General features: G+C 45.3%; 1 protein-coding gene across 2 annotated transcripts in view; it reads right to left on the bottom strand.

Annotated features, from left to right (window-relative positions):
* WDR48 (WD repeat domain 48) overlaps positions 1 to 20,441 on the bottom strand; it is a 67,436-nt gene extending 46,995 nt beyond the window's left edge. The window contains exons 1-5 of one of the 2 annotated variants that reach the window (XM_004480720.4): positions 20,328 to 20,441; positions 12,051 to 12,191; positions 10,043 to 10,121; positions 1,780 to 1,862; positions 1,537 to 1,666 (exon numbers count right to left, since the gene is read on the bottom strand). In XM_004480720.4, coding sequence (XP_004480777.2) covers positions 1,537 to 1,666; positions 1,780 to 1,862; positions 10,043 to 10,121; positions 12,051 to 12,191; positions 20,328 to 20,375 — 481 coding nt within the window. In that variant the 5' untranslated portion in view covers positions 20,376 to 20,441. The remainder of the gene's footprint in view (positions 1 to 1,536; positions 1,667 to 1,779; positions 1,863 to 10,042; positions 10,122 to 12,050; positions 12,192 to 20,327) is intronic. The other variant, XM_058288517.1, reaches the window with a different exon arrangement.
* Between the last annotated feature and the right edge of the window lie 3,043 nt (positions 20,442 to 23,484).

Below are 23,484 nucleotides of genomic sequence, written 5' to 3'. Positions count from 1 at the left end.
ATAAAATGGCACTCTCATACATTACTTGTGAGAGGATAAATTGGTACAACCCGTTGGGGAGAAAACCAGGCAATGTGTAGCAAGGATGACAATGTCTTCTGATTCAGAACTCAACTGAAAAGTTGCACATAAAATTGTCAAGATAGTATGACCTTAATTTTACAATAAATAATAAACACTCAGAGAAATTATGAGTGGAGGTGTTACTACATGCTAAGTGCCTAGAAAAGTGCCTGCTTACAGTAAGTGCTCAATAAATGTTAGCCATTATTAGTATTATTTTATAATTGCAAAAAACTTGTGTGAAATCCTCTCAATTCTAAGAAAGACATTCTATAGCAGAATCTGTAACCAGGAAGCCTGGTCTCTGACCTTGTAACAATCCCTGGCTTTGTTTTGTTATTTTTTTCTTTTTTGCTTTGTTCTTTCCTGTTAGTATATCTTTTGAGGCCTTACATCTGGAGAGTTAGAGCTGGATGTCATGTCACAACAGCCCCCACTTGAGACTAGCTGTTCAAGCAATGAGATAGCACAGAGTGAAAACTCAGGGAGAAGAACAAGGGAAGAAGAGTGTTAGTCTTTCAACTACTTCCTGGCAAACAGGGCAGAACAAAATTTAAGAAATTAAAGTACCAGTCTCCCAACTTGCATACTAGGTCGGACTGGCAGGACTGCTCCAACGATGTCAATGTGCATACTCCAGTCATGACAAATTGGACCTGTGACATAGGCATCTGGGTGGCGTGGGCCCATGTCCTGGGCACAGACCTTCCAAGCAGGGTCTGGACAGAATGTGCTCTCCCAAGTCCCTCTGCACCTGACCTAGAGGATTCTAGGCAGGCGGGCCAGGCATGAGGCCAGGTGTCAAGTCCAGACTCATACGAGTCTGATCGGGGAGACGGAGATTTCCTAACTGACAAGGCAGCCGTGCTGTTAAGCAGCTGTGACGCCTCTATACTGCTTCTAGCAGCACCCTAGTCTCTGTGGACTCTTCTCAAAGTGGCTGGATTGTCTAGGGCTGCTCAGAAAGGTCCCTCTACATTGGCACTGAGAACCTTTTCTTTCTTTCCTCTTGGCCATTAACTCATAAGGCTCTTAATTCGAATTTTCCATTTTTGTAACTCAGAGGCTGTTAATATACAGTAACACTTCTAAAAGTAAAAAACCGCCTACTTTGTCAGGTAATCACCACCTCCATCAACAATATCTGCTGAGTATGAGGCTGTGGGAGATACAAAGTAGTGATAAGACAGACTCCTCTGTCCTGAAGGAGTTTATGTGTCAGCACAGGAGCTAAGGCATGCACAGGTACAGAACAGCCAGGTCACACCTGGAGACGCTACCAATTCAGACTGCAGTGAGGAACGTGCTCCTTGATATTCAACCATACTCTTGGAGCTAGAACACTGCAGGTAGAAGCATTCTCAAAACATGAACCACTGGCTTGATGCCAACCTATCAAAGATATTTTATACACCATTCTTTATTTATATCAACATGGATCGTTTTCGAAGAAAATCTTTTCAGACGCCTTACTTGTGACAGTGTTATTTGATGCAGTCAACGCTGTTAGAGTATTCACATCCCAAAGAAATATTTGTCTGTCCAATCCAGCAGATGCCACCAGTTCTTTATCCTTGGCATATGCCAAGGCTTTTACGTAATCCTGTAACAGAACAGACATACAATGATGTACTCTGTAGATCAATAAGAAAATGAGGCAAAGTACTGAGATTATCAGTATTATACTGGAAACACAGAGCTGTGTAGTTGTTTTACCTTATGTGTCCTTAATGTTGACATGCAAAATCCCTTATGTGCATTCCATACTTTCACTGTCGTGTCAGAAGAAGCAGATATTACTAGAAGAGGCAAAGAATTAACAAACCCCTTAGTGTGATTTATGACCAATTCAAAGCTTTATCTTAAAACCATGTAAATATTTCAAACTAATATTCATACCCTACACATATGTACTTGAATATTCAGAATATTCTTAACTTCATTTCAAACATCTATTCATGTTCATATATACACATCACAAAGCTCTTTCTAGAACCTATTATATTTTGCCTCAAATTTTATTTTGCACACATAGAAGGGGTAAAAAGAGAAAGAAATGAGTGAAGTGTTGTAGAGGAAAGCATGCCATGGACCTGCTCTGTTTGCCCCCGAGCTCGCTCCAGGAGGTGGAGATGACCACCTGTAGAGGCCACACCCAGACTCCGGGGCACAACCCTGGCTCCCCTGGCCTGCAGCTCCTGCTGGGACCCTTCTCCATTCTTGCTCTTAAAGGGCCCCGATGTGGTTTCCCTCCCAGATGTGCCCAAATGGAAGAGGTCTGCTCTGGAAGTATCCATCCGAGCCAACCACTGTGCAGCGAGCTCTGGAGGGAGGCCCTGAGCACCCAGGAAGACCCCCCTAGAGTCTGGTCTCAAAGCACGTGATGCTCTACAAGTGACTTCCAAACAGGCACGAAAAAAAAGGGGAAACGCTTTTTGTCCAGGTCAGACCAGGAGCTCCTAAGACGCAAAGTTCCAGTCGATGGGACAAGAAATGATTTCCCATTCATCTGAATGTATTTTCTGTGGGAATTTGCAGGTAACTATAGACACCCAGCGTCCCAGCGTAGGGCTGGCTCTGGAGCTCACTTCCCTGTGATGTGAGCTGCATGCTCTGCTTTCCCAGCCCTGTGCAGAGGTGTGGGGAGCCGCCCGGAGCTACGTGCATTTGCGGTCTCCAGCAACATGGAGGTTTTCATAAGTACGCCTACTCCACCCCTGTGCTTCCGCCTTCTTCTTCCCCTTTCCCCAGTTTCCCGGGCAAAAATTGTCGCACCTGCGCAACAAGATGTTGAAGCCATGACCGGCATTGAAGACTCACAACCTATAGCAAGTGGTGTAACAGCATTTTATTGCCTTGTATGGAGGAGCCGCTTCATCAGCCTACCACCCCCTGCTAATACCCTCCCCTTAGTATATATTCTGATGCTCTACCCTCAATAAACGGAGACTTGATCAGAATCCTGTCTTGTCTCCGTTTCTCTTGTTGTGGAATTTAAGAGAAGTTCAATTATTTGAGTATAGAGAGGCCAGGACTCAGGAATGATTTTGAGAAGGAAAAATGGTTTATTGACGGCCGGCCGGACTCGGGAGCTTTCATTTTGAATCCCGAGCCCCGAACAAGATTTTCAAACGTCTTTTATACAGAGAGGAAAGGCCAAATGGTCCCTTTGTTTCAGTTCTCAATAGGCTTCAATTAGCACATATCTCTTCCACATCTTAGGTAAGCTTTTAGCATGGACTCCAGACATTCTAGATAAGCCTTTAGCGTATTTGGTTTTTGCATTTCCCCTAAATACTTAAAGTTTATAGCCCTTGCATTGTTAAACATTTCCTGGGACTGGAGCAGCTATCACTGTCCTTAAGGGCAGGACTGCAGCCTCTTACCGTTCCACACCCACAAGTCAAACAACTTAGTTATCTCTGAAGAGACACAGAGCCTTCCACCCATAGCCCACATCACTCTCGCCTCTTGTCCCCAATTCCCACTCCCTCTTTCAGGTGCCGGTTCGTTTGACCTGCGGGCCGGGTCAATTGGCGCCCGAGCACAGGGACCTGAAAACGAGGGATCCAGTGAGGAACGCCGACAGACAGTCCGGCCGGACCAAGTGTAACGTCCAGAAATCAAAAAGGAGAATCAGAGAGTAATAATAGGACGCCGCGAGGGAACCTGCCTCGGTAAGTGATCGGCGAAGCCTCGGTAAGTGATCGGCGAATATGGGACAAGCAATGAATGAGCACGAACGTTTTATTAAGAGCCTCGGAGAGGCGTTAAAGGCGAGAGGAATAAAGGTTAAATTTAAGGAGCTAATAGAATTCTTTAGATTTTTGAGAGAAGTCTGTCCGTGGCTTCCTCAGGAAGGGACCATAAATGAAAGGTGGTGGAATAGAGTTGGGGACGCTCTCTAAACCCCCTCCCCGGCAAAAAGCCCTGCTAAATACCCCCCCATTCAGACTCGGTGTCTATTAAAATAGATAGTGATGATGAGAGTGCCCCTTCCCCTTGCAAAAATAATATCTCTAAGGGAAGAGCTGGCCCTAATCAGAGGAGAAGAGTTATTAGTAATCCAAACCCTAATGCCCCGTGTACGGATTCCGATAACTCCAACCCTGAGGCTGAAGAACGCTCTGTTGGTTTCCGCCCACCCCCATATGCACCCCCACTAGCCTAGACCCCAATGCAGATCTAAAGTTATGGCTCTCTCTTTTAAAAGAGAGAAAGGATCTACAATCTCAATGCACAACTCTGCAGCGTCAGCTCAACTTAACCCCTCCTCTAAAAAATCCCCTAACTGCCGACTTCCGCAAACCACCCCTTTTTTCATTCCCTGTTATCGAGAGGCCTGGGAGCCCTAATGAGGCTGGTGAGGGGAGTGAGGTTGCTGCTGAACCTGAGCCTGAGCGCATCTATAACGCTTTCCCTTTCAAAACCTTGAAGGAGCTTAAGTCCGCGGTCACCACCTATGGCCCTACTGCTCCATACACCCTCTCTCTGTTAGAACACATTGCTGATGGGTGGCTCACCCCCCATGACTGGCACACCCTTGCCCGCTCCGCTCTCAGTGTAGGAGATTATCTCGTCTGGAAGTCAGAATATTGTGAGTTTTGCAAGGAAACCGCACAGCGGAATCTCAGAACTGAGAATGGGTGGACCGAGGACATGCTTCTCGGTGCAGGAGATTTTAAGCAGAACTCAAATCAGTTGTATTATGATGCCGGACTTTTTGTACAAGTCCGTGCTGCAGCCCTTAAGGCCTGGAAAAGACTGCCTACCAAGGGACAATCTCTTTCCTCCTTAACTTCTATCCATCAGGGCCCCGAGGAACCATTCTCCGACTTTGTAGGTAGACTTTGCACCGCTGCTGAGAGAAGGTTTGGTGACTCAAATACTGATGCTGACTATGTAAAACAACTTGCCTTTGAAAATGCTAATGCAGCCTGCCCAGCGGCTATCCGGCCCTATAGAAAAAGGGAAAATCTCTCTGGCTACATTAAGCTTTGCTCAGACATAGGCCCCACAAAGCAGCAGGGCCTGGCTATAGCTGCCGCCATAAGGGAGGCCACCTCCAAACAGGCCCAAGCCTTCGCCGCGGCCTTGAGAGAAGTGCTTCCATCCCCGGTGCCCCATGCACCTAGGGCCTGTTTCTCTTGGGGCAACCCTGGCCATCTAGCCAGAGATTGTCGTCGTCGCCCCCCTGCTAGCCAAAAGCCACCCCCCTTTCCCAACTCCTGCCCCCGTTGCCACAGGGGCAGACACTGGGCTAATGAATGCAAATCAAGAACCGATTCTTCAGGTGCCCACTCCCTCCTTATCAGGGAAACGGGAGGAAGGGCCAGCCCCAGGCCCCGACAAACAATCAGACTTATGGGGCAATCAACTTTGTTCCAGCCAGCTGCAATCCATTTCTGACCTCTGTAGAGCCACCTCAGGGAGCGCAGGATTGGACCTCCGTACCTCCTCCCACACAGCACTAACACTGCCTATGGGAATTCAAGCCCTGCCTACAGCGTGTTTGGCCCACTACCAAAAGGCACTTTTGGCCTCATCATTGGGCGAGGCAGCTCCCTTATTAGTGGCCTCCACATTTCCCCCGGAGTTGTGGATAGTGATTTCATAGGAGAAATAAAAATTATGGCTTCTGCTCCAAAAGGCATTATTTCCTTCCCTGCTGGACAGTGGGTCGCTCAACTACTAATACTCCCCCTAAAACCCACCAACAACACTGCCATTGATAGTGACCGCAGGGATAGAGCATTCGGCTCCTCTGATGCATACTGGGTACACCCCATCACCACCCACAAACCTACTATGTCTCTTTGGCTTGACGGTAAACAGTTCAAAGGCCTAATAGATACAGGGGCAGACGTTACCATCTTAAAGGCTGACTGGCCATCCACCTGGCCCCTCTCTCCCTCCTTAACCAACTTACAAGGCATTGGGCAAACCCGAAACCCCGAAAGAAGTTCCAAGCTCTTGACTTGGAAAGACAGGGAGGGAACTCAAGGAACTATACAGCCCTATGTCCTCCAAGGGCTCCCTGTCAATCTGTGGGGACGAGACTTACTTGCCCAATGGGACTCTGTATGGGTAGCCCCAACGATACAGTCACAGCTCAAATGCTTTCCCAGGGATTTAAGCCAGGAAAAGGCTTAGGAAAGCTTGAGACAGGCATTACTCAACCCATACTGGCCACAGGACACACCCACAAAAAAGGCCTGGGAAATTTAGCCTAGGGGTCGTTGATCTTCCAGTACCCCATGCAGACCAAATCACCTGGCTTTCAGATGAACCTGTATGGGTCGATCAATGGCCTTTATCCTCAGACAAGCTACAGGCTGCCCAGCGGTTAGTGCAGGAACAGCTAGCGGCAGGACATATTACAGAAAGTGACTCTCCCGAATACTCCTATTTTTGTCATTAAAAGAAATCTGGAAAATGGCGATTATTGCAAGACTTAAGAGCAGTAAACAAAACAATGATACCTATGGGAGCCTTGCAGCCTGGTCTTCCAACCCCTGTAGCCATCCCCTTTGGATATTATAAAATTATCATAGATCTAAAAGATTGTTTCTTTACTATCCCATTACACCCGGTGGATCAAAAACGCTTTGCATTTAGCCTCCCCTCTGTGAATTTCAAAGAACCTATGAGGAGATATCACTGGAAGGTTTTGCCCCAAGGCATGACAAACAGCCCTACCTTATGTCAAAAATTTGTGGCTACCGCCATAAGAGAAGTAAGAGCAATGTGGAAAGACCTTTATGTTATTCACTACATGGATGACATTTTAATGGCTGGTAAAAAGGAACAAGATGTCCTAACATGTTACCGTGATATGAAAACAGCCTTAAAGGCACACGGGCTTCAAATTGCCCCTGATAAAGTACAATTACAAGACCCTTAAACCTACCTGGGGTTTCATATGGCAGGAAATAATATAACCCCCAAGGCCAAGATATAGTCAAAAGAGCGCATCTGTCTCTAAAACTAAAAAACGTCATAGAAAAAATAAAAAAGGGGGAGTGGTACCCCGTCAAAGGATCCCCCAAAAATCTATTATCCCACTCTCTCTTTATTCTAAATTTTTTAAACTTAGATCAAAAAGGACATTCTGCGGCTGACCGCTTCTGGCACCCTAATACCAGCACAAACCATGCCACCGTCCTATGGAAAGACCCAATGGATAATACCTGGCATGGACCCGATCCCATCCTAATATGGGGCAGAGGATCAGTTTGTGTCTATTCCAAAGAACTAGATGCAGCCAGGTGGCTGCCGGAACGACTGGTAAAACAAATAGATAATGACAACCTATCCAGGGTAGAGAACTCTCCCTGAGATGAACTCTGCTTTCTTGCAGGAGAGCAACCAATGCTAAAACCCATGCGGCTGTACAGCCCCCCTGGAATCCTTCTGTGACGCCGGCACTCCGAGACTTTAGTACAACCTAAGAGAGTATTGGCCAACGCCGCACACCACATCCGCCAGCGCCAGCTGCTTGCGACTGAAGAGCCCATCCTTGCTACAGCTCCCTCATGTTTCTCTCTCCCCCTCTTGCTTTCACCTCCCCAAACCTCCATTATGAAACCGCAGTAAGAGAACGCAGTGCGTACCGCACCTCCCTCTGGCCTCCACACATTATAACCAAAATAGGAGCACCCTGACTGCTGGCAGTGGTTCTCAAATACATATGAACCCTGTCAGGTTCTGAGGTGATGAACTGGATAGCCAATGACAGGCAACTGGGCGTGATTGATTCCAAGGCAGAGCCACCTGAGACAGAGACACAGCCTTTCGCCGCTGTCACATTCTCCATGACGGGTAAGGCAATCCGCCTAACCGTTTGCACGCCCCGACCTAAGACAGGCACAGTTCCCCCCGAACTCAGGGTGCTTCATAAAATATAGTAAAGAAGGGGGACCTGTGGGGAGCCGCCCGGAGCTACGTGCATTTGCGGTCTCCAGCAACATGGAGGTTTTCATAAGGACGCCTACTCCACCCTTGTGCTTCCGCCTTCTTCTTCCCCTTTCCCCAGTTTCCCGGGCAAAAAGTGTCGTGCCTGCGCAACAAGATGTTGAAGCCATGACCGGCATTGAAGACTCGCAACCTAGAGCAAGTGGTGTAACAGCATTTTATTGCCTTATATGGAAGAGCCGCTTCATCAGCCTACCACCCCCTGCTAATACCCTCCCCTTAGTATATATTCTGATGCTCTACCCTCAATAAACGGAGACTTGATCAGAATCCTGTCTTGTCTCCGTTTCTCTCGCCTCTTGTCCCCCAATTCCCACTCCCTCTTTCAGGTGCCGGTTCATTTGACCGCGGGCCAGGTCACAGAGGGAGCGGATCTTCAGGATGAGCCACTGCAATATGAGTGGAGCAGGAAAGCTGAAGAGTTTCTTCCAGCAGAATGTTGCTCTCACTGCACCGTGAAGGGAGGGCTGAGAACAGGCTCCAACACGGACCCTGACAGACCTCACTGCAGCTGAGCTGCTGGGCTCCCTGCCCCGTGGGGTGGAGCATGCCTGGACCCCTCAACAGGCTCAGTGCACAGCCTGGCTCCACCTGGCCCCCTCCTCTCTATCTTTGTCCTGAGGATCTGGGCACACCGCCTTAGGAATGCAGTCCTTGGAAACGGCCACCACCTCTGCTAGTAAGCACCGGTTATGTGAAAAACAGAAGCAACAGAGGGATGCAGTGTGAACCCTAACACTGGACCTCCACGGGAAACTCCAAAGGGAGCTGTGCTGGCTTTGAAGACATCCACAGAGAAACTTGCCCTCAGCGGTTCACAGGACGATTCCTTGAAACAAACACTGCAGGGCAGAGAAGCTGAAGAAGCCTCAGCGCAGGAGGCCCCATCCCTCCACGACTCTCCAGCAGTGCCTCCTGCACTCGAGTGGGTGGGCGGTGCCCTGCTGCTTACTTGGCCTCCACCACCTGTTCATAGAGGAGGGGTGTGTTACAGCAGGAAGGGGGTGGTGGGCAGGCCGGGCTTCCCGGGGACAAACCAGAATGGACCTGGAAGGCCATCGCCACGGGGCTCCCAGCAGGACTCTTTCCCAGAGGACCGTGCAATATGGCGGTCCTGGCTGCTAGGCTGCCGCAGTGGGTTTGGGGGCTGCCTGCTATAGGCCATGCTGAGCAGTGGGGGCACAGGCACCTGCAGATGAAGCAGCCTGTCTGGCACGGAAGATCACGCCCGTCCGGGAGCCAGAAACATGGGAGGCCCGACTGAGAGGGCCGGGCAGCACCTGAGCTGCAGCAGTGCCTGCAGGGGCTGCCTCCGTGGTGCACTGGGTAGCCCTTGGAAGCACCAGCACTGCGGGCGGGCAGCTCGCAGCTTGTGGCTCCTTGGTGCCCTCTCTAGTTCAGCTGGCTTGGGGGTCCTGAGTGCAGGTTGGCTGTGTGCCCCCACGCGGTAGTCAGGCACAGCAAGTGCCACCCCAGCCGGCAAGGCAGGGGGTGCAGTGACAGGTCCAAGCCAGGAAGCACTGCTCAAACATATTAATATATTTTTTAAATAGGCAGGTAAATTTTTTAAAAATGTTACAACTGAAGTTTCTAATGATATAACTGAGAATAATTTCTTAATGCATCTGGCAAAAATCAAGAAATGGATCTTACCAAAATTGGGAGTAAAGAGAAACATTATTAAGGCTAAAAGAAAAATGTGTCATGTGTGTCTATTATGTGTTTAGAAGTCAGAAGAGGAGTTCCCTTGGGCCAGGGGGTAATGACAGGAAAAGGGGCAGAGGGGACTTCTGGGAGCATCCTGTTTCTTGATTTGGGTCCTGTTACGTAGGAACCCTGTTAGGCAGGGAGCCTCAGTAGATGTGAAAATCTACTGAGTGGTACTCAAGATGTGTGCTTTACTCCACATATCTTACGTTTCAACTGAAAAGTTACATAGAAAGTAAAAAACTTTCAAATTGAATTAAAAACTTGGAGAAGTCCAGCAATACAAAGAATTACTTACATGTTTTCCCATTACAACACAGTACAATGTCGTTTACCCAGTCAGTGTGGTGTTCCATAGATGCTATGTACGGATCTTGCTGAGATTAAAAAGGAAAACCACAAGAGAGGCATTAGTTACAGCAGGAGATGAAACACATTACAAAGCACAGATGTGTTTGTCTTCTTCAATTAACATGACATACCACTGTAAGGACCACTGACTTCGGGGTGGAATTTCACCAACAGGAGATGTTTCCAATTCATAGAGGAAGATGGAATTTTTTCCCAAAATGGTTTTACTATAATGAAAGTCTAGGTTTCCAGGACAAAGGTCTCGTGGTGGTGAAGGCAACAAGCTCTGGGCTAGGCACTGTGGGTGACACAAAGGAGTTTGCAGCAAGGCCAGCATGTACACGCATCTGCAGGGGACCGGGACCAGGGGTGGCGCAGGCCCACAGCAAGTGTGTCCCCTGAGTGTCCCGAGGAGCCTGGCCCAGCTGCTTTTAGCTCCCGGCTGCTGCGTCTACCTCTGAACTAATCGTTTTCCTCATGGCACCCACAGTCCTTCAGGGAAGAACTGGAAGGCGGGGGCAGAAGGAGGGTGCCATCTGTATCACCTGTCAATTCAGTAACCCGAGAGTTTTTCTACCCTCTCACCTGCCTTAATTACCAGGAGAGGTCTTTTGAAGAAGAGTACTGCATTACATCCTAATACCCAAGACGGGCAACCTCAAGACACTTCATGGGCAAAGAGAGTGGCTCTCCCTAAGCCTGTTTGAAAAATGAGGCTATTCAATCTTAGCATTAAATGAAGAATGGAATAAAGTTGTTTGAGGTCAAGACAGGAAGCTTTCCAGATAATTCCAGGTTAGTTTTTGTTAGGAGTTTCTTTAATTTGTTTGAAATATTCTGAATTCCCAGGAAGGTGATACGCTAATTCAAAAGTATCAAAAAGCACTTTGAAGCCTAACATAAATGGCTTTCTTAATTTCCATGCCTTTGACATTAGGCTACCACTGTTTCAATTAGTTAAATAATTCAAAACCTCCTAGACCAAAATTCATTTAAAGAAATGTTATCCAACACTTATGTAAAGTAGTGGTTCTCCTCATGGACTAAATGGCAGACTTATAAAGCTTGCTAAAAATCCAGAGAAAGAAAAACACAAAGAAATCCAAGGTCTACAGCATGGTTTTGGTTCTAATCCCATCACTTACCAGCCAAATTAACCACGGGTCTCTCTGAGTGTGCTTCCCCATATGAAAATGGATCCTAGCAGTTGTCTTGAATGATTATTGTGAGATTCAAAATCATAATGGATATGAATGTGCTAACAGTGCTTGGCACATAGTAAGAGCTTGATAAATGCTCAGTTTCCTTCTAGCCATCTTTTTCCCCTATGTCAAACACAACACAGGCATTCTAAAAAATACTGAAAGGATTCCTTTCCATTTGAGTGGGGATTTAGCTTTACATATATTTAAATCATGTCCCTTGTTAAAAAGATCAGACTTTAATGTTCTTGAAGAAGGGAAATTAATGTCTTCATATTTTTACACCAACTTTGTATTTTCTAGTAAGGCCCGACAGGTTTTGTGGGAACCCTAAATCACTTTTAAATGAAGAAATCAAATAAACATAAAAGCATATTTAACCTTTTTATTTTTAGTAGTTCTGGAAAGGGTTGCCAAGAGGCTTTTTTGGAACATATTTAAAGCAGAAAAGCGAACTGATGAGAGTAATCCCCCTCAAGGACAAATTTCTGTTCCCTGCAGCTGAGCGCTTGCTCACAAGCCCAGTTTACACAGCCCTCGCCTTGGCAAAAGTACTTCTGAAACTCTCCTGGGCTGGTTTTCTCAGAGGCTTATGAAATTCCAGTTGTAATGTATTTACAGAGTAGACCAAATAACTCTGCTCAGAGAGATTAAACATGAAGCTGTGAAAGGCGTCATATGAGGCAGTGAAAGCCATTAGTCTGAATTTACTCTGAGTATAGATTTAAAAAGGAAACTCAGCTTCTGCCTTACCTTGTGCTGATTTACACTCCATATTCTTATGATGGAGTCTCGCCCGGCTGTGAAGAGTCTATTGAGTGCTGGATCTAGCTGCAGGGCATTGACTCCATTCCGATTGTACTTCTCCACTTCATCTCGAATAACATAGGACACCTGACAAAATACGTCAACATCTGCTTTTCATGAAGTTATGAATCATGCAATAATAAAATGTAGTCTACTAGTGGCCAATCTGAAATTCAAAATCCTGTGTATTCTGAAAGAAAACTTATTTTTCAATCCAAAATATTTTAATTTTTATTTTACTCTATAAAGACTGAAGGGCTGAGTAGAAGAAATGAGTGAAGTTGGATGCTGAACTACTGCATATGCCTCCAAACTGGACTCTCTCCCCCATTCCTGTTTGTCTTTAATCCATTCTTTACCAAAGTAGCTAGAATAATCTTTTTAAAATGTAAACTGGAGCACAAAACCCTGGCTGTTTCCTGCTCGAGGCATGACTTGGCCTCAAGGACCTCGTCCACTCCCGACCGTGCATGGAGCTCTGCTCGAGCTGCCCCAGCCCTGCACACGCTGGGCCTCCCGACCGTGGCACGCGATGACCCCTCTGCTTGGCAGCTCTCCCCTCCCCTCGGTCTGGCTAACTCCTACTGCCTTTTTCAGGTTTCTGTTCAAGCGATGCTGCTCTTTTGAGGCTTTCCCTGAGCCACCAAGCAAAATGTAGGTTTTTGGGTTTTTTCAAAGGTTTATTTTTTATTTATTTCTCTCCTCTTCCTGCCCATTGTCTGCTCTGTGTCCACTTGCTGTGTATTTTTCTGCGTCCACTTCAAAATGCAGTTTTGAGTTCCTACAACACACTAAGCTTTTCCTTCAGGAGCACTTTCCCCTACTTAGTATCTATTGGTGGCCTCCGTCTGCGCCATCCGAAAACCCAAGAGAAGCAACCAAAAGCAACTACAAAGCAAAGAAGTCAACACACTGGCTGACAGCCACAAGCAAAACTTTGCTAATTTAAAGAAATAACCAGTTAAAAATATAATGGGAAACTAATTTACAATAGTAACAAGAATACTTAGAAATATAAACAGAAAATGTTTTAATACCCAGAACATTTTTTCAAATCAAGATAATTGAGAGGATATCCTTTATAGATCTTAAAAAGTATTTTAAAAAAATACCAGAATTGTCATAACTCTTCCTACATTTTAAACCAAAATGAATTTTCATACAGGTTAAAATTGGAAATTTAATAATGTAATTATAAAAACTTTTAATTAAAAAGATGAATATTCAAATAGTCTCTAGATGGAGTCTCTTCTCACATGACAAGATAGCAATCTTTACAAAGGAAAAAGGGAAAGATGGATCTGATCCAACACAATTCTAATCCTTTTTTCATATACACAGAGGTTCAAAGTAGCAGCATTACCCATAGTAGCCAAAAAGTGGGAAAAACGCCATTGTCCATCCACTGATGACTGGTAAACAAAATGTGATACATCCATACCATGGAACAATATCTGGCCACAAAAAGGAATGAAATACGTACATGTTACAGCTCAGTGGGTGAACCTTGAAAACATTTTTCTAAGTGAAAGAAGCTAGACACAAAAGGCCACACATTTTATGATTCCATTTATATGAAATCTTCAAAATAGGCAAATCCAGAGAGACAGAAAAGAGATTACTGGTTACTAGAGGCTCAGAGGAGAGGGAACGGGGAATGACTAATGGGCATGGGTGTTCTTTTTGAAGGGATGAAAATGTTCTAGAATTAGGTGGCCAAGGAACAACTTTGCAAATATACTAAAAACCAATGAATTGTACATTTTAAAAGGTTCAACTTTATAATATGTGAATTTTATCTCAATAATCTGTTACTTTAAAAAGTCTATGTCAAAAATAAGAGCAACCCCTCGCCCCTGGTACCTCAAAAAAAAAAAAAAAAGGAAACTCCAACAGAAAGAGGAACAAAGAGCATGAGGTTTGTTTTTAAAGAAATGATTGCCATTAAGCCCCAAAATAATCAGACATAAACATTAATAGATCTTTTTACCTATCCTACAGGAGATTTCTTAATAATAAAACTTTCCTTTTTTTCTTCTTCTGAAGGTAAGTAAATAATCTCATACATCACTGGAAAAGTGTACATTGTTACCTTTCTGGGAGACAATTTTGCAAATATCTATCAAAAGTTCTAAAATACACATGCCTTTTGAAATTCTACTTCTAGAAATTTAAAAAGAGCCAGTGATGGGAAGTGGATTTGGCTCAACTGATGGGACTGTCTGCCTACCACATGGGAGGTCCAGGGCCTGTGTGGTAAGCTGGGCAATGCTGTGCCATGCAGGAGTGTCCCCCATGTAAGGGAGCCCCAGGCGCAAGGAGTGCGCCCCGCAAGGAGAGCCGCCCCGCGCAAAAAAGTGCAGCCTGCCCAGGAGTGGCTGCCGCACACACCAAGAGCTGATACAGCAAGATGACGCAACGAAGAGACGCAGGTTCCCAGTGCTGCTGACAAGAATGTAAGCGGACACAGAAGAACACACAGCAAATGGACAGAGAGAGCAGACAATGGGGGGGAGAGAGGGGAGAGAAATAAATAAAAAATAAATCTAAAAAAAAAAAAAAAGAGCCAGTGTTGGACATGCAAATAGCTACAAGGATGAAAACTTAAGCCAGTGTTTTGGGTGTAAGTAACTGAAATATACTCAAACCAGCCTAAGTTTTAAGAAAGGAGGAGACTTTAACACAAGTATCCGAGGATTTCTAACAGAGCTGGAGAGCCAGAAACAGTCATCAGTTATCATTTAAAAAGTCATGACTGTGCTTAAACCTTCCCACGGCTTTTCACTGCATTGAAGGGAAGCCCAAACTTCCTTTAGTTCTACCCTGCATCTCCACACCCACTTGGCACTAACTCTCCCCAGCACCTTTCATGGCAGTCACAGAGGAACTCCTTTCAAGTTCTTTTCCCTCCCAGGGCTGAGCCCTCCCTCTAGCAGTCCAAAGCTCCCGCAGGAAGCCTCTTTCCCCAGTTTTCTATCTCATGTGGCTCAACTCTCAAACCTTCAGGTCTTAGCAAAAATTCACCTCTTCTGAAAGGCCTTCCCTTATTACTGAACTCCCCCTCCCCCACTCTTACCCTATCACCTACCCTACTTATTCTTTCCACAGTTTTTACGAGAATACTAACATGATTGTCAGGGTCCCCATTCAAGGTAGAAAGTAATTCTGAGCAAAGCAAGTTTGGGCCAACCTCTTCAAGGTTATCCACTACAGATGCGTGATTTAAAATGGCAAAAAATTATCCTGTTTGGATAAATTGTGGCACACACATCTGAATTAAAACTATATAATAATGACTGTTTTTATGCCGGTTATGTAGATCTAGACTGACATGGAGAGAAGGCCATGATTAAATATAGATATAGCTCTAGGTACAGGTACAGATTTTTTAAGGAGGTACTGGGGACTGAACGCAGGGCCTTTTAAATGGGAAGCAGGCATTCAACAGCTGAGCTACTTCTGCTCCTCTCATGATATATTTTTAAATGAAATATGCAAGGTCCAATACGGCAGTGTACAACTGCTACTGCAAAACGTAATTTCAAAATATTAAATACATAATATATTCAAAAATACATAGAAAAAAAGATAAAAAATAAATACACACGTCTGGAAGGATATATATACACAAAACTAACAGCAGTTATTCCCGAGTGATGGGATCATGGTGACTTTTATTCTCATGCCTTTTTTATGCGGCCTGAATGTTTCACAATGGGCAATATACTACTTAACTTTTTGAATTTTTAGTTTAATTTTTATCCAAATAATTCTTGCCTGTATATAGAAAATCATTTAGGGGAAGCAGATGTGGCTCAACTGATAAGAGCATCTGCCTACCATATGGAGGGTCCAGGGTTCGATCCCCAGGGCCTCCTGATCCATGTGGTGAGCTGGCCCACACACAGTGCTGCCACACCCAAGGAGTGCCATGGCCTGCAGGGGTGTCCCCCGTGCAGGGGTGCCCCACATGCAAGGAGAGCCGCTCCATGTGAAAAAAGTGCAGCGCACCCAGGAGGGGGCCACACACACGGAGAACTGACGCAGCAAGATGACGCAACAAAAAGAGATACAGAATCCCGGTGCCGCTGACAAGAATGCAGGTGAACACAGAAGAGCACACAGAGGACGGACAGAGAGCAGACAACACAGGGGGAAAGGGAGAGAAATGAATAAAATAAATCTTAAAAAAAAAAAATAATTTAGTACTGAAAGACTGTAATAAAAAATAAACTCCAGCCTTCCCCTCAGCATTCTGTCTTACTGCCTAGAGGTGATCCAGTTCAGCCTGGGGTTGTTTCTTCTGGATAGTTCCTTGCATTTCTCTAAACATTATGCCTATCCAACTTTTTGGTTCATCCATTATATACATTATCTATTTACTCGATGTTAGGATAGATGAGGATTGGTATTCTTCCTCAAAATCTCTTCCACCCACCCTTCCAATGTCGATAGATACAGCACTACTTTTGGTTGAATGAATAACCGCTGTTTATATTGTGACACTGTGATGCTCTCTACTGCCTAACCAAGTACAGTATTATTAATGCATTTCCTCTCTCAGAGAGCTTTTCGTTTTTCCTGGAGTTTCTAACTCTCTTTCTTCAATATTTTCCTCTACTTTAACTTCAATATTCTTCTGTTGCTGGAACATATTAGATACTAGCAAGAAATCCCCACACCCCCCGGTCCTGCTTTTTTCCCCAGAAAGCTTCCCCTCAGAGCCCTCCACCCTCTCACTCCAGCCTACTGGTGGAGCTGACACCTCTGGTGTCTCCCTTTACTGCTTTCTTGGATTAGAGACATTGCTTCTTGAATTCCAATGCGTCGGCCTTTCTTTGTTCACCTGCCAGTGTTGCTGAGGTGTTTAAGACAGTAACGTAAGAAAAGGTACATGGAAGGTAATTATAATAGTCTATATCCTTCCTTACCCATAATCACATAATACAATCCCCGCCAAGAGATATCACCATTAATATCCTCAGACTTTGAAAATACATTATTAGTATTATATTTTGTGTGATTTATGTATCTTTAAAAAAAGAAAAAAACACACAAAAAATATTACATTATAAAATACTATTAAAATACATTATTTTCTTTGTAGAAATGGAACCATGCTATACTGATCTGCTTTTTTTTTTTTTTTTTTTAAACATTTCTGGACACCTTTCCTTTCTTTGTCCCCCTCCCCTCCCCTACTGTTTTTGCTGTCTGTGTCCATTTGCTGTGTGATCTTCTGCATCTATTTCTTTTTGTCTTCTCTTCTCATCTTTCTCCTCTAGGATTCACCAGGATTCAATCCTGGGGATCTCTGATGTGGAGAGAGGTTCCCTGTCAACTGTGCCACCTCAGTTCCTGGTCTCTGCTGCGCTTCACCTTAACTCTCCCCTTCATCTCTCTTTTGTTGCTTCATCACCTTGCCGCCGGACTCACTTGCGTGGGCACTGGCTCACCATGTGGGCACTTGGCTCACTGTATAGGCACACTTTCTCTTCTTTTTCACCAGGAGGCCCTAGGGATTGAAACTGGGTCCTCCCGTATGGTGGGCAGAGGCCCAATCACTTGAGCTACATCCACTTCCCCCTCCTTTCCTTTTTAAAACTCCTGTATAGTTCTTAAGCCACCTTCTTTTAAAAGACGCCAATTACTTTCAAAGAGACAAAAAAAAAAAAAATCTGAAACTAGCTCTACTGCAGCTAAATAAAATTATATCAAACCAAAAACAACCTATTCTAGCACTTCCTTGATCTTTTCACCTTTCCTTTTTTAATATATACAGATCCCATTTATATTTTTAACACTGCAAATTAACCCACCATATGGATATACTATAACATAACACGGATAAGCCAGATGCCAATTTCCTACTCATGGACATTTAGATTTGCTCAATCTTTCACAATGACAACATTCCTAAAATAAACACCTCTTCCAAAATGAAAAAGACAAATGGATATATATTTCTGTGGAATAAATTTTTACAAGAGGAATTTCTAGGTCAAAGAGAACGTACATTTAAAATTTTGACAAAGAGCAAATCACACAACAGTGTATACCATGGCTCCACTTATCATAAAACAAAACAATGGAAGTCAGGTACATATGCATAGTGGTTCCCAACTAAGGTCAATTTGCTTCCCCTCCCAACTCCCCCAGGGAACATCTGAAAATGTCTGGAGACATTTTTGGTCGTCACAACTAAGAAGATTTCTGGTGTGTTAAGGCCAGGGATGATGGTAAACATCCTATGATGGCAGGTGAGCCCCTCCCCCACCAACAAAGACTTATCCAACAAAAAATGTCAACAGCGCCCAGGTTGAGAAACACTGGTCTAGGATGATTTACCACTTTGCCCACAGGAGCTTTCTTTGAAGTATGGAGGACAACTATCACTCATACTTTTTGTATTACTTGTAGTTTTTCTGCAATGAACACATACTAGTTTTAAAAGACTTCCATAAACAAACAAAAGCTCTTCCTCAAGACAAGATGAAATCAATCTCTGTGGCTTAACACCATGGTTCCATACCTTGGAGATAAGTTCTAAACTTAGATAACAAGGCTCCCTAAATATTCTCTACTGAAGGCTAACCTTACTTTTTCAAACGCTCTTCATAGAAAATAGTCTCAAGTCACTTTACCAATCTGGTTGCTGTATCAAGAACAAGAGGCAAAATTCATTCTGAACTGGAAACTCTTGTTTTGTACTCGGACCAGTGAACTATCACCTCCCTCAGTCTACATATGCTGGCTCACATTCAGCTTACTACAACAAATTGTGTCTGCACACATACTCAGTTAATTCGCCTTTTCCCCATGGTGCACTTTTACAATTATCTTTTCAGTCTAAATGCAAGAAACTGAGAGAGCAGATTATCCACACTCTAGTGTCTAGAATATCATAATCTACCAGACTGTCAAGTCCTCAAGGTTCTCCATGTGCTTCCTAAATACTTAATTATTGTGATCCGCTGTTAAGTCAGTTACATATTATTTCAGGCGCTCCAGTTACAATACAATTAGTTAGGTTACAATTTTGAGTTATACTCTACTCAAGAGACATCCTCATCGCCTGTTTTGGATTCTGGAGTTACTTAAATACTATAAGTGATGCACCTAAAAATCACCTACCAGGGTAAACTATTTTAAATTTTTATTAGTTCCACTCAACAAACATATAATGAGTGCTCAGGATACTGTACTGATCAAAGAGATAAAAAACAAAAAACCCAAAGCTGTGAACTGCCCTGGAAGACTACATGTCCTACAACTTTTTCTGAGATTATTTTACTTAAGGAACCGTTTGTCTTGACTGTCAATTAAACAACTCACTGATTTCAACCTGCAGAATTACATATAACGCTGAGTTTTTGTTAAGAAAGCCTGGTGCTTTACTTACTCCTATACCCCCTAGATCCCGTAATGGGGTTTTTACTCCCTGCGTCGCTTAAAATATTAGATTGCAACTTTTAAAGGTACACAAACGTGAATTCACGAAAGCATAAAGCACAGAAAGAAGAGTTAGATAATTATCCTAGGATAATAAACTATAGAAACAGAAAGGAAAGATTCCAGGAGGCACACTGAAAATGAAGAAATGGTAAAAAAATAAAAATTTTAAAAAAGAAGAAACGGCGACCAAATTAAATTCCAAAACGAGTTAACTTTCCCAGTAACACCAGCACACGTCCACGTCCTTCCCTCCTCCCCGGGTGGCAAGCTCCCACAGGCCACGCCGGGAGAGGGTGGCTCCCACGTGCGGACTCCTCCTCGAAGCCCGCGGGGCCTCGGCGCGCCGCCACGCCCCCGCCCAGGCCCTCGCACTCCGCCGCCCGCGCTCGGGCGAGAGTTCAGCGGCCTCTGCTCCGACGAGGCTCGGGCTGAACGCGTCGGGGAAGCGCGGGGGGAGGCAGGCGGCTGGGCGGGGAACGCGCCCATCCCGACGCCGCACACCCAATCCTACCGGAGCGGACGACCGGCAACCCGGGCACCGAACGCCACAGCGGAGGGTCCCGAGACGGCCCGGACGGCCAAGCCGGCCGCCTCCCGCCCCTTCCTCACGCCGGTAGAGCCGCGGCCCCACCCCTCGCCGCCGCCGCGCCTCGTTCCTCTCGCCCCAGGCCGCTGCCCCCACCGGCCGCGGCCCACGGCGTCTGCTCGCAGGCGGTGGCCCCGGGGCTGCCAGCGGAGGCCGCGAGGCCCAGGACCCGGCCCCCGCACCTGCACTTTCCTCCGCCCTGCCGTGTTCTGCCGGTGATGCGCCGCCATCTTGCATGTTGACACTCCTACGTCACTTCCCGACGCGGCTCGGTCGGGCGGAAGTCCCGCCCCCTCGCCTCTGGCCCAGAGCAGGTGGTGAGGGCGGTGGTGGTGGCTGCCTGCGGCCGTTCCTCCGCATCCGTGCGTCCTGTGGTGGGCTAGGTGCATTACAGAACGAATTCGCCGTGCGGGGCCGAGGCTGGCGGCGGCAGAGGCACCTCTCGGGCCGGGAATGCTGCGAGCAGGCCCTCAGGGGCCTGAGCCCTGCCCGGCGCCTCCCGCAGGCTGCCCTCTGCAGAGACCCCAGTAGCGAGAGGGGAGGCGGAAGGGACTAGTAAGACCGGACCTGGGCCCCGCAAACCTTCCTAGGCAGCCGAAGGGACCGGCTGATTTGCCATGAAGTACTTAAAAATGCGGACAGTTGTAAACTGGCCTTGAAGGGGGAGACAAGTTTTTGCAAAGGAGGCACAAAGTAGCCATTTAAATAAAGGTGGTGCTGGGCCCTGAGCCTCAGCAGAGATGCAACTCCCACCCTCTGGTTTGCTGGACTTACACGGGTTAGCTTCGCTTACAGGTGAAGGTGGTCAGTCACCACACCAGGGAGCTGGGAGTGCCTACAGCTGCAAGCAGGAGAATTGCATCCATCATCCGTGGAATCTAAGGCCCCTCTCAATATAGAAGTAGAGTGGACATCACTATCCTGGGGCCCACACAATGGAGGAATAAAATATGGATTAGAGTGGACTTACTGATATTATGCTATAAAACTTTTGTGACTACTAATAGAAGAAATTATATCATTGATGGGGACAAAGTGACCACAGCAGTTGCTGAGGGCAACTTCCCACTCCTTAGTGGGAAGAAGAGATGTGATGAGGGGGCATTTTTTTGGGACATTGGAGTTGACCTAAATGATGTTGCAGGGTCAGATGCTGGACATTATATATCCTACCATCTCCCACTGAATGTACCGGGGGAGAGTGTGAACTACAGGGTAAAGTACTATCCACGTGGTGCAGCAGTGCTCCAAAACGTGTTCACAGAGTGTGAGGAATGTACCGCAATGATGGGGGAGGTTGTGGGAGGAGTGGGGTGGGGGGATGGGGGTTTAGGGGAACTTATGTTTTTTAATAATGTAACCTATTTTGTGATGTGTGTATCTTCAAAAAAATACAATTTACAAAAATGATGGTGGGGTGTGGGTTATATGGGAACTTCTTATGTTTTTTTAAATGTAACATTCTATGTGATATATTAACTTTAATAAAAGTTTAAAAATAAATAAAGGCTATGGAAAACTGGTACGGGAAGGTGAAGAGGACCCACCCAGTTAAAACTGTTCCCAGAGACAACTTTCGTGCTTCCAAACCCTGATGATGGGGCTCACTCTGGTATCCAGTTTAAAGCATCTCAAACTAGGACAATTAGACCCTTTTGGATGGGAATTTTGCTTGAGGAGGTCTTCCTGACACTGATTATAAGAGCTGAAAACAGGCAGGCTCATTCCTGTATAGTCCTGTAGAACTGTACAGTCTCATATGGTGTCTGCAAGCTACTTGTGGGGGTTGAGTACTTGAAATATGGCTAGTGCAAATTGAGATGTGCTATAAATATAAAATACCCATTGTATTTCAAAGACAGTTTATTTAAAAAGTGTAAAAAAAATCGTATATTATCTACCTGTTAAAATGATATTTTTTAATATATTGTGTTAAAATACATTGTTAAAATTACATGTTTTTATTTTCCCAATGTGGATACTATAATATTTAAAATAACATGCAGTTTACATATTTCTATTGGATAGTGCTAATAAACAATGCTTAGGGAAAGCTCTTGACAAATGGCTTTTTGTTTGTTTATTTTTATAAACAGTAAGGAAATGTGAATTAGAACAGTAGAACCTGTGATGGCAGAAGCTGGCAAAACACAGTGTTAATTTTTTTTTTTAAGATTTCTTTCTCTCCTCTTCCCCGCCTCCTCCCTCCCCCAATTGTCTGCTCTCTTTGTCCATTCACTGTATGTTCTTCTGTGTCTGTTTACATTCTTGTCATATGGCAACTGGAAACTTTTTGTTGTGTCATTTTGCCATGTTAGCTCTCTGTGTGTGCAACACTACTACTGGCGGGCTGGGTTTTTTTTTTTGTGTGCAGGGTGACTCTCCTTGCAGGGTGCACTTCTTGCATGTGGGGCACCCCTATGCAGGGGACACCCCTATGTGGCATGGCACTCCTTGTGTGCAGCAACACTGACCGTGGGCCAGCTCACCACATGGGTCAAGAGGCCCTGGGTTTGAACCCTGGAGCTTCCTTATAGTAGGTGGATGCTCTATCAGTTGAGCCACAACTGCTTTCCTGGCAGTGTTAATTTGTAGGTAAAATTTCTGGGCTGCATTTTGTTAACAGACTCATTTATTTAGTTATTCACTCATTCAACAACATGCTTTATGTATTTATTTATTTATTTTTAACACCTATTAAGTGCCCTGCACAGTATCAGTTGCCAGGGATCCAGGGAATGAGGGTTGAGGCTTGGAGTACAGAAAGCAAAAGGACCATGCAGAGGCTACACTCAGCAGGATCTTTCAGACTGATGCAAAGCTGGGGGATTTGAGCAAGAGAGAACATGATTTTTTAGAAAAATTATTCAGTAAATAGTTATTGAGCAGTCAAGATGTCCCAGGCATTGTGCAGGTGTACTGCTCTGTACAATATGCTGGTACCTGCCAGAAATGGATTGTTGTGTTGTAGCCCTGCTCAGAGATGGCCCTGGAAAATGTTGTAGTTGTAAAATCCTTTTAATAGGTGTAATTTCCAGCAGTACGTCTTTTTTTTTTTTTTTTTTTTAAGATTTATTTATTTATTTAATTCCCCCCCTCCCCTGGTTGTCTGTTCTTGGTGTCTATTTGCTGCGTCTTGTTTCTTTGTCCGCTTCTGTTGTCATCAGCGGCACGGGAAGTGTGGGCGGCGCCATTGCTGGGCAGGCTGCACTTTCTTTTCACGCTGGGCGGCTTTCCTCACGGGCGCACTCCTTGCGCGTGGGGCTCCCCCACGCGGGGGACACCCTTGCGTGGCACGGCACTCCTTGCGCGCATCAGCACTGCGCATGGCCAGCTCCA

This window comes from Dasypus novemcinctus, chromosome 26, assembly GCF_030445035.2.
Source record: "Dasypus novemcinctus isolate mDasNov1 chromosome 26, mDasNov1.1.hap2, whole genome shotgun sequence".
Taxonomy (NCBI): domain Eukaryota; kingdom Metazoa; phylum Chordata; class Mammalia; order Cingulata; family Dasypodidae; genus Dasypus; species Dasypus novemcinctus.
Note: the sequence above shows the minus strand (reverse complement) of the source record. Positions and strands in the feature narration are given on the sequence as shown.